Source organism: Poecile atricapillus, chromosome 2 (genome assembly GCF_030490865.1).
Source record: "Poecile atricapillus isolate bPoeAtr1 chromosome 2, bPoeAtr1.hap1, whole genome shotgun sequence".
In the NCBI taxonomy this organism is placed as follows: domain Eukaryota; kingdom Metazoa; phylum Chordata; class Aves; order Passeriformes; family Paridae; genus Poecile; species Poecile atricapillus.
The window spans coordinates 19,709,621-19,725,347 of record NC_081250.1 but is presented as its reverse complement, the minus strand read 5'-3'; the positions used below and the strand labels follow the sequence as shown (position 1 = coordinate 19,725,347).

General features: G+C 34.9%; 1 protein-coding gene across 1 annotated transcript in view; it reads left to right on the top strand.

The window, feature by feature from the left end:
• Positions 1 to 15,727, top strand: part of MALRD1 (MAM and LDL receptor class A domain containing 1) — a 239,243-nt gene that overhangs the window by 84,729 nt on the left and 138,787 nt on the right. The window contains exons 22-25 of the mRNA XM_058831049.1: positions 7,023 to 7,179; positions 10,630 to 10,740; positions 11,635 to 11,848; positions 15,390 to 15,637. Coding sequence (XP_058687032.1) covers positions 7,023 to 7,179; positions 10,630 to 10,740; positions 11,635 to 11,848; positions 15,390 to 15,637 — 730 coding nt within the window. The remainder of the gene's footprint in view (positions 1 to 7,022; positions 7,180 to 10,629; positions 10,741 to 11,634; positions 11,849 to 15,389; positions 15,638 to 15,727) is intronic.

The following is a 15,727-nucleotide window of genomic DNA, read 5'->3' as shown; positions in this document are numbered from 1 at the left end:
ATAATTATTGCCATGTAAATAGTTCCCCTGATAAACATATTTTTAATACATCTGTCTTTCTTTTGTGTCTGCTTTTCAGACACTCATTATCAACATTCAGGACAGAAAAGTTGGGAAAAATAGGTTCTAATAATACACTTAAGCCCAGCAGCTGTTTCAGTGGTCAAGAACTGTTTTAAATTTGATGGTCTAAGAACTTCAAAAGAGGAGAAAAAATTATAAAGTATTGTGTGTGTGATTTTTCTTTTTTGCTTGGGTTTTTTTGTTTGTTGGTTGTTGGGTAGTTTTTCCTTCTGTGGCCAACTTAAATAATACCAACTACTTTTAAAAATAAGCTAATGGCTAGAAATTATTTGCAGGGTGATGTCATATTATTTCATTGCAAGTAATCACAATTTAATCAAACTTTGTATGAAGAGAATATACCCAAAGTCTTTTTTACCTCTTACGTTAGGATACCATAGCATGGGATTAATGTAATAATGAAAATAAATTAAACTGTGAAGACTTTAATCACTTTGTGTGGGTAAAACTTTGCTAACTCATTTTCTTTCTGGAATTCATATTTATTACATAAAACAAGGCATCAAAGCTTTATGTGATACACTTGAAGCATGGTCACAGATAGAAATTTTCTTTTGGAATTTTGGCCTAAGGATACAATAAGAAATATACTATGGTTTTATTTAGTACAAGATTTCCTTCTCACATTTCTGGTGGTTTTCTTTTGAGCAACATTCTGATATCAGTGTCCAGTTACAGGTCTCAGTATGAAATGTGTTTTGGTGTATCAAGCACTTTCACTTCCATTCAGTATGAATTAATCATTGAACCTCAATCCTGGACTCATGTGACAAAGTCTAGATGCTCAAGATGGAACTTTTTTCTCTAGCACTATGCAAAGAACTTGGTCAGTTGGCATCCAGCCTTTTACAGACAGCTGTGAACACAAGTGGAGGTTGTCTGCTGCAATAGGAAATAGCTCTGACATCCTTTCAGAAAACTGTCTTCCAAAAAATTCATGTCTGCTTTATTATGGCGTGACAATCATATTATATTTTTTGTTTCTAAATTTATTAAGCCTTAATATTAAATAGTAATGGATGTGGGAGGTTATTTGAAAAAAAAAATCAAAACATAACAAGAGAACTTACTCTTTTTTGGAATAACCAGTTTGAAATTGACACAGATGGCTGTAAGTAAAAATCTGCATTCCTAATAAATGTTTCCTCTCAATTATCCTTTAATTTTTTTTTTAAATGTTATTCAAGGAAAGTTTTTCTTTTTTTTTTTTTATTTTCTTCTGGTCATTAGATACAGATTTCAGTTACTGACTATTTAGGACTTATTAGAATTTAAGTGGATGGAAAGTGGATGGAAGTGTTTAGCAGAGAAAACCTTTCTGTGATGTGTGGAATTAATTAAATTTTTGGAGTTTGTATCTTCCTTTAAAAATATTGGAAATTACACGTTTTATAGCATTTTAATTTTGACTACAGATTTTTTTTTCTGATACAACATCCTCTCAGCTCAAATAATTTTTATTCAGGGAAGAAACTTTTTGAAACCTATGAATATGTTACATGTCAAACTGCAAGAAGTGGTCTCTGAAGGTTTTGTTCACATGTTATAATCTTTAATAGCCCATCCTGTATTATCTCCAGAAGGATAAGTAGTCAAAGAATTTCTGGTGTGGGGACTGAATATCTAACAAGTGCAGTTACAAAAGAAACAAGGCTTTTTTTTCCCATTTTCTTTCTTTCTCATCATAAATCTTCTCATGCTTCCTAAAGACGTGCCCCACCACATTTCTTTCAGATTTACAGTCACTATACACCTTAATTAAAACCTTGGCACTGTCCATCATGAGTATCCTCTCCTTCCTATATCACCTGTGGCCTTCTGGCTGAACTGACCAGCCAAATGGGCAGTGAGAAGCTGTTACCCAGCCCATAAAGGAGGTGATAAATTTCTTCTTGAATGAGTGCTTGGATATTAAGTTGTCACTTCTGAATACTTGAAGCATTTTTTGTGATTTCTCCAGGCACATACAATGTTTAGGGAAATGCTAGTGTTTGCTATTTTTATTTCGACAGAAGGCTTGTTTTGTATATATATATATATGTGTGTGTGTGTGTGTGTGTGTATTTTTTTTTTCTATAACACTTTCTGTAATATTTTGTAATATTTCTAAGTTTTTATGCCCACCTTTCAGCAGTTTACATGCAAATTTCAAGTAAAAGGCAGAATATGTACATGGCTTCCCCATTTTACACTTAATATTGAGGTTATATTGGACTCTATATGAATAAATAAAGATTAACCTGTCCTCATGTCTTTGCCTTTTTCCTTTGCAATATTGTAATAATGAATTTTGAATGCTATATATTTGTACTGCAACTTTTGTTGCTAGAAAATATAACAAGTTTTCTTTTTATGTCTTCTTAAATGTTACCAAAACTGTCATATCATCTGGTTTTGACACTAAGAAACAAGAATTAATAGGATTCAACAGAAAATGGAGTCAGCATGATGGAAAGGTCAAAGTACCACAGTTTGCAACCACCTTGTGTCAAATATATAAAGCATTAAAACATCAGTGCTATCTTCTGATGACAGTACAAGAAAAAAAAAGACAAAAACATAAATATTTTCTTATAAATATATATTTTTAGGAGTTAAAAGTTAGAATTTAACACCTCATTAGGTAATTTTTTTTCACAGAAATCTTCTGATGAGAGGTTTTTAGCAAGGAAATCAGCTAATTTAAAACAAAAAAACTGCAAATGCATTAACTTTAGTAAAACTTCTGGCTGCTGGTTATCCATGCTTTGGGGGAAAGAAGCAAGAGAAGAGAGTGATCTCCCAGAGCCCCACTACCCTGATAACGTGCTGAAAAATATGGAGGATGTGGAAAATGCAATCTGAAGCCAGTCTTGGCTGATTCATCAGCTTGAGCTTTGATGGTTCATATTTTCCTGATGTGTCCAATATCCCACAGTCCTTCCCCTTTGGCCAAGAGAGTGCCTCTTTTGAAGGTCATCTAGTGCCTTACTGGGTTTTCCTGACCACTATTTTGTTTTCTTCTCTGTACAGAAACCCATCTGTGCTAATAGCAGGTCACTGGCCTGGTTGATCCCAGACAGATGGTGTTGGAGAGCTGAAGAATAATACTTTTAATGCATAATAGGTGTGGGGTTCTGACTTGCTGTATAGATACTGTACAGTGTTTGTGGACACATATAACCAGGAAAAATGGAAATGCGTGGGGAGGCTGCTGCTTCCTGAATTTTGAAATTTCATATGGTTTGCTGATCATTGGGATACTTATAAGCCTAAGGAAACTAAATTTTCCCTCTTCAGTTTATGTTTTCTTTTTGTTTGTTTTTCTCATTATTGCTGTGATTTGAAAGGAAATCAGAACATTTTAGTGAAAGGGAGTTTGTTTTATAATCAGGTTTAGTTTTCAGTCCTAATGAAAAATAATGAGTAACAGGTATTTTATAAGTCCATTTAAGTGTTTAATCAGGATTTCTCAAACAATCTGTAGAAGATACACAGATAAATTATCACCTCAAAAACAGAGATGTCCAAAAAATTTATTAAATAAGAGCTTGAACTTCTTTATCTGAATGAATTTTGATCCCCTTTCAGATATTGCGACAATAGGCAATTAGTATTGTGAAATGTGTAATTCATAGCATGAGTGACTTGATAACACTGCCAGACTTAAGATGAGCCTAATTTTTTGATAGGTCTACAACTTTTCTCAACCCACCTAATCTTGCCCTAATTAATGTGTTCAGTTCACTCTGTTCTTCTGAATGCCTGGAAGGGAGAAATAGCATGAAGATTCTGCTATGAATGTCCATCCTTTGCCAGCTACAGTTTAGAAGATATTTGAAATACTAAGCTATTATCTAAGACAAGTATGCAAGTATAGGTCAGTTGCTTATGTTGAAAATTTTATAACCATTAAAATGTTGTGATTTTCCCTCTGAAATTAATTAGGAATTTTGGACTGGCACGGGAGTATCTTTGTATAGGGAATGCTTGTAGTACAGAGGTAAAATTAATTATTTTCAAAGGGTAAATATTGAGATTTTAATGACAGTGTAGCTGCCAACTGAGAGGGTTTCCATGGGTTAGTTTGCTAAATTGGCCTGAGCTCTTGCAGCTACTGGCAGGGGAGCCTGTCTGTATTCTGGTGAATTGCAGCATTACATATGCTGAAAGCCAGATTTATTCGCAATCATACATCTTGAAAAATACCTTGTTTTACACTTGTTACCATCAAATTCTTGAGATCCCATTATAAAACTAGTAAACAAACAAACAAAACATGCACACACAAAAATAACAACAAACCCCCCCCAAAACAAACAAATAAAAAAACCAGGGGAGACTTTTTGTGGGATAGGAAAGAAATTAATATAAAGATGGGCCAGTTGATTAACTCTCACAATGAAGAAAGTTACCTTCTCTAAGATCACTTAAAAAACAAAGGTTAGGGGTAAGACAAGAACCTCATCTGACAGAGTAAGAGAAACTGATAATTTAGGTTTATGGAAAGCTTTGGAATACCTTATCTCTTCATAGTTTCTACTAGTTTAAAATAAAAGTGGGCCAGCTAAGAAGCCCTTTACTTTCAAAGTCAGAGCTTGACAAACTGAACAGATGATTTCATATACATTAATTGGCTCTAGTAAAATATTTGCATTCACAGAAGGTATGGACCTTCTAGCATTTGAACTCTGCAAACAGAATGATTATTTATTATTTTCTTCAAACTCTTCCCCCTGTAGTTCATGCACCTCCCTGGAAATTCCATGCAAGCTTCTATACCAGGCAGCTGAAGAATTCAAGACAGAGAAATTACTTTGTTCTGTGAGCAAACATGATACAGATTAATTTTCACTAGAAGAAAGCTTTTTTTTTAAACATGGATAGGTCACAAGTATGTTAATCTTGTAGTCCTAAGTGTAAAAATTCCCATAATAAGAGTGAATGTCAGCAAGGATGCTCTACACATGCTTAGCCCTCCATTTCCCATTACTTGCTCTCATAACCTTAATGTTCTTGCTATCACATACCAGCACTGTGTTTAATGGCTAAAACTGTGAAGTGTTTCATGCAGGGGACTTTCATCTGGTTTACTAGTTTTAAATGTGATATTATAGCAAACACTGAAACAAGGTCAAAAAAGGTGCAATGACACCTGTCTTAGGCTGTACTATGGGACAGTAGGATCTGGGCCTAGGTGTGATCTTTGGCCTGCCTGTGCTGAGAGAACATGCCAAAAAGAGATGGATGACTGAATTTCATCATGTACCCTGCCACTGTTTCAAATTAATCTCACTGAGAGGCATGGATGTAAAAATGAATACTCTGCAAAGTATGAGATCTGTAAGTGCCGTTGCTCTTCAGAGCTTTTTATTGTTCTGCTTCTTACCGCCCTTTTGAATGCTGTTGTAAATACAGTGCCTACACCCTTGGACCACTGAAGGCATGAGTTCCCAGAAGCAGAGTAAATTCCGAATTTTTCAATATTTTTGCAATTAAGAGAACTGTGTCCTCTTTTGCCTACAAGGCAAAAAAGAAACCTAAAATTTCTACCTTGAAATAACAGCTCTCTTCAGCAGAAAGGAGGGAAATAAATGAGTTTTCCAAATGCATACTCCTTGAAAGATCTGTAGATATGAGTTTTCAAAGTTTTCAAATATTAGTTATAGTACAGGCAGTTAATTAGGAGAAGGTTTTAATGCTTACACTATAGGATGAAGCAAATGCATGCAGTAATTATAAAAATGTCTGAGTTGCCAGGACTCAGTAATAAAAGAAAAGCATCACCAGCAATTCTCTTATCTGTCTTCTCATGAAAAAGAAAATAAGGTTGTGGAGAAGATCCTGATTTCCACAGATCCCAACTCCTTCTCCTAGGAATCCACCCAGATGAGCTTTGATCTCTGCCATATTTATGAGCAGTTTTCAGTGATCTCACAAGTAGCATATCTGATCTATGCAAAATGAAGATCTGTACCATTAAAATGTTGCTTTTTTGACTGGTTGGTTGGTTGGTTGGTTGGTTGGTTAGATGGTTGGTTGGTTGGATGGATGGTTGGCTGGATGGTGTGATACATGGGAAGACAGAAGCAGTAGCTTAGCTAAAAAAATGTCTCTGATTTGTGAGGATTTTTGAAGACCTGTTTCTGACCCTGGACCAGTGAATTCCTTACTCTTCCCACTAGGCAGGATTTTCAGTCTGTGAAGAACCTGATGTCATGACATCTTTGAGCATATTGTTTCTCTTGGCAGTTTCTTCTCAGGTCATTGTCTTCTCACAGCTGTAGTGGTACAACTTTAGAGTGGCTGCTCAGAACTCAGCCAATCAGGAAAACCAAAAAGAGAGTAAAACCTAATACCAGCACCTATTTAAAAACACAGGTTTCATTGTCAGGCTTGTAAGCACTTGCTGGGAAAGATTCTTTTGAGGAGTACTGAGCATGAAGCACTTCTTTTGGAGAGAAGAAAAATGTATCTTTGGTCATCAGCCGCATTTTATTTTGTAAGGCTTTTAGTGGCTAAATTTTAAATACCCAAAACACTAAAACTTCACTTCTGGTCTCTGTACACTCAGAGTCTGATGCTTACTTCAAAGACACCTCATCTTTCCCAGCAGCATAGGAGACAAAATTTCATCCAATATATTGGGTTTTCCTAACATTAAGCCAGGATCAAACCCTCTAAATTCCCTGAGGAAAGAGGGTAGTAGGAAAGCCAGAGTCCCTCTAGCCCACATCCTGTGGGTTGATTTCAGCTTCATTTTTTTTTGTTTTTTTTGACAATCTCTGATATAAAAATACTAGCTGCATTTGCAAGGGAATTTTTTTGATTCTGGCTGCACACTATGATGCATCCAGATACCCAGACAGCAGATGCTATCTAAGGAAATACTGCAGTCTTCTTTTAATTATGATGAAATGTTTTGTTTTAATAAATTATAACCCTTTTTCTCTGAGCAGGTGCACTGAAGAAGGCTGGTATCTATTTGCAGACAGCTCAAATGGAGAGTTTGGTCACACAGCTGACATTGCTACCCCAGTTATCTCCTTCACAGGGCCCAGATGCAAAATCATATTCTGGAACCACATGAATGGTTCAACAATAGGTTCTCTGGAGGTATGGAGATGCTCTTTATTTACTTTTGTTCTGTTTTTATACATGAAATTACTGTGGGGAAACTTATGCCTTCTCTTTTAGTTTCATTAAAACCCAGGCTGCTAATAAATTAAAATTAACAATTGCTAGCACTCTACTCCTTTCAGCATGTTATGATATGAAGGAAGAATTAGCTCAAATAGACTTGAGAAATCATAAATTTCTACAACAAGCAGAAATTGTGACTTTTATAGACATGCCAGTGTTGGAACTTCCACACAAGAAAAAGTTTTGTATCACACGGTACCATTTGACACTGAAAAGCAGTAATAGATATTTGGACATCAAGGTCTTTGGCTAATGTGGGAGGCTGAAAAAAAGGAGTAATTTTATCAAAATTAGACATAAAATTTTGTAGAAAGAACTTATTCCTTGAAAAGCTGAACATACCACTTTCAGAGATTAATTATAGTCATAGTAAGTGAAATGTATTACCAATATAGTAAGCAGTACTGAATTATTTCTGTGGCATATAAGCAACAAATTTTCTTTCCCATACCCTTTTCTTCATTCCAGTTAAAATAAAAGCACTTCTGTAAAGGAAATTAAACTCCTTAGCAGCTTGTAGATCAAATAAGCCACTGCAGAGAGAAATTAATAAAACAACAACATTGTTCTAAACAATTACTTTTACCACACAGCTGTGTGCTTATAATGGGATTTCCCAGGAATGTTATGGAATACCTAAAGCATCAGGAAGGGATTGAAAAAAGTACTCATATAAGTTACCCAGTCACTTATGAATTCAGTATGATATTGGATGTGGTCAGTGCATGAGTATTTAAATATACAAATAAATTCTCACTAGCCCAGTTATTCAGAATAAGAAATTATAATAAAAGGTGACGGAATTCAGCTGTTTTTACAAAAAAATTAATATATGTGCTGGCATTAGCAATGTAATCTGGGATGTGGCGAACTACACGCTGTGCATGTGACTCGCTAGGTGTTTAGTGGATTCATGTTCTGTGTTTTCATGGATTCTTTCCTGAACAATTTTTAAAAATATTGTTAAATTTCCCTGAACTAGGTAAAGATCTTTCTAGGCTGCTTGGCAGGTGGTCAAACATTAATTAATCAGTATCAGTAGGAAATCAGAGGATAAAGATGGTTCATCCACAGTTTTAAGGCTTGGGACCAATTAGTGTGCTTTGGGACTTCTTTGCATACTCCAGGGTCCAGGATTCTTTACAGTGTAAGAACCCATGTTAGTTGGAATTACATTTAAAGGGTGTTTTATAGAAATCAACAGCAAATTCTATGAAGCCAAGCCCAGTATTTCCAGCACAAAAGGCAAATGTGTATAGTATGGATTTTTTCTTTTCTCAGTTTCAACACTGATTATTTCCCTCTAACTGATTCTTCCTCACCCACAACTTATTTCATTTTATAATGTATCAAGGGAAAATCATGAAACCTTTCCACACTGTAAATAATCGCCTGGTTTCAATTGCTCGATTAATCAATTAATAATGGGTTTAATAATAACTCAGAATAAAAAATTGTTTAGGTGATTTCTTATTATTTATATTAAGAAGGCTCTAAGTATTGCAAGAATGGGAATATTTTCTGTGCTTTAAAAATCTTTTATCCATATCTTCCGCCAAGACTACCACATTTTTTCAGCTTTTACTCGTAAGTCTGCATCCATGCCATCAAATCTCATGTAGGATTGTTGAAGATTTTCTTGCCATTTGCATGAATGGGTATCTTCCTGTGTTTCTGTTACTTTCTTAAACATTGATTTGCTGTGATGTTCTTGAACAACCTCGGTTTGATTATTTGTTGGAATTCTTTTTTATTTAGTTTCTGTTCTTCGACTTGGCACGGGTAATTCTACCAAAGAATTATTAGATGTGTCTTTTTGCAATGTAATTAAAGTGCATGGAGGTTCAAAGTGCACTAAGGTACAGGGAAGCCTTGGGTTTTAATAACACACAAATGGATGGCCATGTTTTACTCTAAAGATTTAACATTTATCAATACATGATAGAAAATATGAATTTATGATGAAGGAATTGGATACATAATAGAGTAGATAACTGACAGTCTGTGAAAACATGTGTGTGGGTCTATAATCACACACATATCTACCTTCAAATAAATATATTGTTTGTATTTGAGAGTAAAAAAAGATATTTTCATATTCAGCACTCTTTATTCTTTCAAATAATATCTGTAATACCTTTCTCACAAATTTATTTATTTTCACTTAAAATTCATGTCTTTTATGACAGATATTCCTGTCTATGACAAAGTCAGATGTCACTTGTTTTCTACCCAATTTAATATATTATCTATTATTTTTTTCCCCCTAAAATGAAAGCTCTTTAGTGTGAGGATTTGCTGTTTGCTTGGCAGAACTTACCTGTTATGCAATATCATATACACTCATGGGACTGCATAAATTTCAAGCCAAAAAAAGGGGTTATTTTCATTATGATGAAAAATGCCTGTGCTGCCTAAAGGAGATTACACAGAGTAGCAGTAAATCCTTGAAAGCAGAAGTAGTTCAGGAAACTGGTGAATGGATGTTTAGCTCTGCAAGTACTGGCTGGAGACACAGCTTGACACACATCATCAAACACCCATCTTGTTATTGTCAGCTCAGTTGAATTTGGATGCACAAGAGATTGGACCAAAGAATATTTAGGACTCTCTGCTCATGTTGAAGTGTGTCATCATTCCCCAGTTTGCTGTTTACAAGGTTGTGGGTTTTTAGAAGTCTTTCATTGCTTAGACAGATGAAATTTTGTCTTTATAAAATAAGAAAAACAAATTATTTGCAGAAGAAACAAAATGTTTTGTAAGAATCAGGACAAGAAAATCCATCCTGGAAGAGCAGTTAATTGTATGCATGAACAAATATATTTTTCAGTAAGTCTCGTTAACCCTGTCTCCATGTTGTACAACTGAATCACAATCCACTAATGAACAGTTTTTATTCTCTGCAAGCCACTCTGGGTAAATTAATAAGATACGTTAGTCCAGTTAAGGCTGTGGGCTGGGTATATTCATGAGGAGATTAGAAAATCTTAAAACATTATTTTCTTAATTTAGTCATTTATACTGCCATATCCATGGGCATCAGGCTGGTGGGCACTAGGAAATGGTTCTTGACTCAGAGGGTGTCTGGGCACTGCAGCAGGCTCCCCAGGGCACAGGCACAGAGGAGCACATCAACAGCCCTAGTCCCATGATTCAGATTTAGGCAGTCCTGTAAGGAGTAGGGATTCGGGTTTGATGGCCCCTTACAATTCCAGATATTCTATGATGATGGGAATTTCAGTGGTGGAATAGAGATTAGATGTACAAGATAGTATTGTACTCTTGAATATGATTATAAGACTCTTAAGTGAGTTGGTAATGGAAATGTATTTTTTTATGACCTAGAATTATTTTCTTTTTTAGGTGCTCTATAAAAGCAGCAACAAGACTTCTAAACTGTGGACTCAAAGTGGCAGCCAAGGTCCCCAGTGGAACAGAGCAGAGGTGTTCTTAGGAATTCATTCAAATTTTCAGGTGTGTCTTCCTCTGTGATGTGCTTCCTAGACAGGGGGCTATTAGTACTTCTATATAAAGCATTCTTCACCTTCTCATTTCCCTTTTTACATGTACATCTCCTCCCACATATAAGAAATCATCTTTTTGGCTGTCTGATTAATTCTCTCAGCTGGACTCATGTTTTTGGAGATTTCTCACACCTCTTTAATCTCAGACTGATATCCATTTTTAAGACTGAGAATTCCATCTATCCTTGATAGAGGGATTCTCTGATTCTGCTTAAAATATTCTGCTTCCTTCCCCTTAGTGCGCAGTAAGTAAAAACATCTGGGTTTTGGAAAAAGAATCTTGAGCATGATGTTTACTTTGAAATTGGAGCAGATTTCCAAACCTCTTAGAGATACTTGCTTAGCTGTAGACTTACGAAAAAAACAAAAAATCCACAAGGATAGTCAGTAACATAGTTCTAAAAGAGTTACATTTCATGATACTTGTGTCTTGGAATTTTAATGAAATTTTAAAATTCCTTTTACATTCATGGGAATAAATGATGAATGACACACTAGTCTTTTCCAGACTTTGCAGAAGTAGGAGGAACCCTTGTTATTAGCTCAGGGTGAGTGAGGATTTGAATCTCTTTGAGTGGCATGATTTATTTCCTTTTTTTTGTGTGCTTCGTAATGTTAGAAGATGGTCCTTCAATAACTATAGTGACAGATCTGTACCAAGTGTAGTACAAGATTTCGTAGAATTTTCATAGAATTATGCTTAATTCTTAAAAACAGTAAGAACTGACCACTTAATATTAAAAGATTTGTGAGGACCATCAGTCGCTGTTCTTTTATGTTGTCTGTATAAGCTTTTCTCTATCTTATCAGTGGCTTACTGTAATAACTCTGTAATTTTTATTAGGTTATTTTCAGGGCAAAACATGGTGTCAGTTACATGGGAGATGTGGCAGTGGATGATATTACCTTTGAAGATTGTTCCCCTCTGCTTATCTCAGGCAAACCTTGCACGTCAGAGGAATTCATGTGTGCCAACAAGTACTGCATCCCAAAGAATAATCTGTGTGATTTTGTAAATGACTGTGAAGATAACTCAGATGAAAGCCCTAGTATTTGCAGTAAGTATGGTAGTTTTTTAATATAATTATCATCAATAACTGTGCCTGCTGTGATTTTTTTGTTACTCAAATACTTTTGACAGCTCATCAGCTGAGAAAGCAAACAAGAAGGTAATAACTTAATTCTATTCCTTGGCTTTTAGGGATTTTAAATTATTATTATTTAATTTAAAATCACACGATACAAAATACAAAGAGCTGCTAATGAATGTCTTAAAATAACTCAGAAAGCAGCTGTCTTTAAAAGCAGAATAAAATTATCCTGCTTTCCATATGAAAAGAATATATTAAAGCTGAAAAAATAATTCAAGCATAATACCTTTGGGAGATGAGGGACCTACCTCAGATATTTCAAGCGTTGTCAGGTCTCAGCAAATTATTTTAATCTGAATATTGTACAATTTTGGTTTTACAAGACATATCAAGAAGGAGTAGATGAAGTATCTGATTTGAAGAATGATGTTTCATATCAAATGTCTCCTCCTGGATCACAGTATATGGTATTAACACCTTCTTTTTTTTACTTCTACAAATGTGGGAAATGCTCATATGATCACAAATCTCCATTGTTTGGTTCCATATTAACAGTTGTTTCATTTTTATTGAGAATATTAATTCAGTTTATAAAACTCTCAGTGAATACAATTCTGTGAAGCAAAGGTATGCTGACATCCCCTGAAAGCTAAGGTACATGGCAGTGGAACCGTGTTTTGTAAATTATTTTCATACTATTAAACTACTCAATGATTTCCAATCCAGGAATAGCACAGCACTAACCTATCTGGGGACCAGTTCAGATCTTCTGCAACTAAAAATAAAGAGTATTTCAAATTGTAATTACTCTGTTAAAAAATATTCTCAAACTTTGACTTTCGTTTTCTGAAATTTTAAAATATTAATGAGGGTTTTGTTTGTTGTTGTTTTTCTTTTAATTTTCTGCATTGTCTGTGTTTCCCATAAAATATTATAAGACAAGTATAAATTGAAGCACTAAGGGAAAAATGCTTCAAATAAACTGATGGAATTCAGTTTTGCAACCTCTACAATAAAGATTTTATTCCAATTTCCCATTGCAAGACATTAATTGAAACAGTATCATTAAATGAATGCTTTCCTCTAACATGTTTTTATTATTATTTTTAACTAAGGAAAAAAAGTTGTAAAATTATTTTTAAAATTTTTAATAACTGCATTTTAATTGCAAGCATTACAGTAAACCACTATGATCTTTTAAAAACACAGGAGTTATTTAATATGCAAGTGCATAATCATCTGCAGGAACTCGAGCTTCTAAGCAGGCTGCCTAAATTCTCTTTTTCATCAGTGGAGTAACTTGTTTGCAGGCTGAAGTTCATGCAACTTAAAATCAGTTGTTTGAGTTAGATAGATAAATAAGTTGTCCTGTAGATAAGAGTATTTCTCTTTGTTGACTACAGAGATCCTATAAGGACATCTAAACTTAGATTAGGTAATTCCCAACACGGATTGCAGAGATATCAGTGCTCATGCCTTAAGGTCTTGATTCTTGAAAACATGTCTTTAAAATAAAATGGTCACTTCTATGCACAAATTTGACTTCATTACTCAAGATGGAATTTGTAAATAATGGAAGGGATTTCTATAAGAGTGATCTTGAAATATTAAGGAACTAAATCAGTTGGGAAAATATGATTAGAACAAATGTTATGTGTAGTTGCATTCGGTTGAGTTAATCTACTCTCTGTGATTTTCATAAAAAAAAATAATATAATTTCACCTACCAGGTGTGGTTGGTTTTAATTATTACTTCAGATGGCACATTATTTGCAGACAAAGGTAAAAGGGAAGCTAGTTTTGCTAAATAGCTCGTACTTTTAAGAAAAAGTTTCTAACTTTTTTACTTTATGACATTATGACATTGACGGATTAAAATTCAAAGAAAAATTTTATCTGATTTCAGCCTAAAATTTTGGAGATAGATGTCTGTCCTGTTTTGGTCCATGTCTAGATTCCATGGATTCTAGATCATTGGCCTGGTTACTGATGCTTCTGAGTACCTTCCAGTTAAATAATACTATTTTCAAGTGGCTGAATTTTATCAGACCTCAGAAGAGGCTCAGATTTTGATCACATTTTGGAAGAGACATTTTGTAATTTCTCATATTGTCCTGCAAAATAACACATACAGTTTCCAAATATATCTTCAAAGCACTTTCCTTTTCAGCAATAAGAGTAAGAATATTCAGGGCACAGTCAAAAGACTCTTGAAGTATGTTGAAATTCCAGCTTATTTCAGCAATTTTAGTCTTAGTAATCATTATAGTGAATTTATAGATGTACAGAGAGAAAAATATGCAGAAATTAAACTTCTGGAATGATGCAATTGACTTAACCTTAATTTATGTGGACAATTTACTCACCATGCTGGCTGTTTTGGTATTCAAGATTCGAGAATTGATAAAGAGCATGGATGTTGTTGCATATAAAAATCAACCAAAATTATGATAGCTTTCTCCATTTCTAGGCTTTAAGTACAACTTAAGGAGATATATAGATAATCATAGAATAATTTATTTTGGAAAAGACCTTCAGGATCATTAAATCCCACTGTTAACCTAGCATTGCCAATTTCACCACCAAACCATGTCCCTAGGAGCCACATTTATGTGTCTTCTAAAGACCTTCAGGAATGGTGCCTCAACCACTTCCCCAGGAAGCCTTGTTCCAATGCTTAACAAACCTTTCAGTGAAAAACTTTTCCCTACCATCCAATCTTAGCATCTTCTGGTACAACTTGACAACCTTCTTCTCCTATCACTCGTTACTTGGGAGACACTGACCCCACCTCGCTACAACCTCCCTTCCAGTAGTGGTCAAGAGCAATAAGGTCACCCCTGGCCCTCCTTTCCTCCAAACACCCCCAGCCCCTTCAGCTGCTCCTCATCAGACCTGTGTCCCAGGCCTTTATCCTTCTTTGGACACAATCCACACCAACATAATTATCTGTGTTTCTATATCGGCTGAAATAATACAAGTCAAAGTAGATGAACTTTGGGTGTGATTCAGCTCAAGATTATCACACCCCCATTTATGTTTTGACTATCTATGTCTATTTAGAGGCTGTGATTTTATGATTCTCAATACATTCATTGGTGTGTCCATTCCCTAGATATAGGCTTTTCTTCCTGTTCTCACCTGATGTTAACAGGTTCCTTCAGAAAGAGGCTGGTTTTCTGCACATGTCTTGAATGCTCTATGGAGGGCCAATTAGGACCCTAAGGAGCTAAAATAATTAATTGAATTTGGTTACATTCATTCACAGGATTCTGTTGACTCTTATAAAAATAGCACTGGACCCACCTTGTATATATGCAAGTAGGTTTATCTTAATATTATAGTCCAGAACATTAAAAATGCTCTTTTTAATGAGGTACATGAATATTGTTTTTTGTAGTGAAGTTTTTGGGTTTTATTTTCCATAGACTTGAGAACTAGTTGTATTATATGTACCTAATTAACTAGAAAATAAATCTTTTTTTGTGTGTGTGCAAATATATTTCAGGTACATCTATTGGGCATTGCAATTTTGAGTTTGACCTTTGTGAATGGAAGCAAGATGAAAATGATGATTTCAACTGGCACCTCAGAACTAGCAATACTGCAAAACTGGGCACTGGACCAGCTACTGATCATACACTGCAGGAGCCATCTGGTCATTATATTTTTATAAGGAGTTCATTTTTTCAGCTACCAGGACAGAAAGCTAGGATTTCTAGTCCTGTCTTAAGCAGAAAGAGTAAAAACTGCAAGGTATGTGAGGGTGTGGTAGCAGCAAGAACCAAGAATTTGGTTTCTAGATTGCACCAAGAATGTACTCCTAAAATGATTAAAGATGATTAC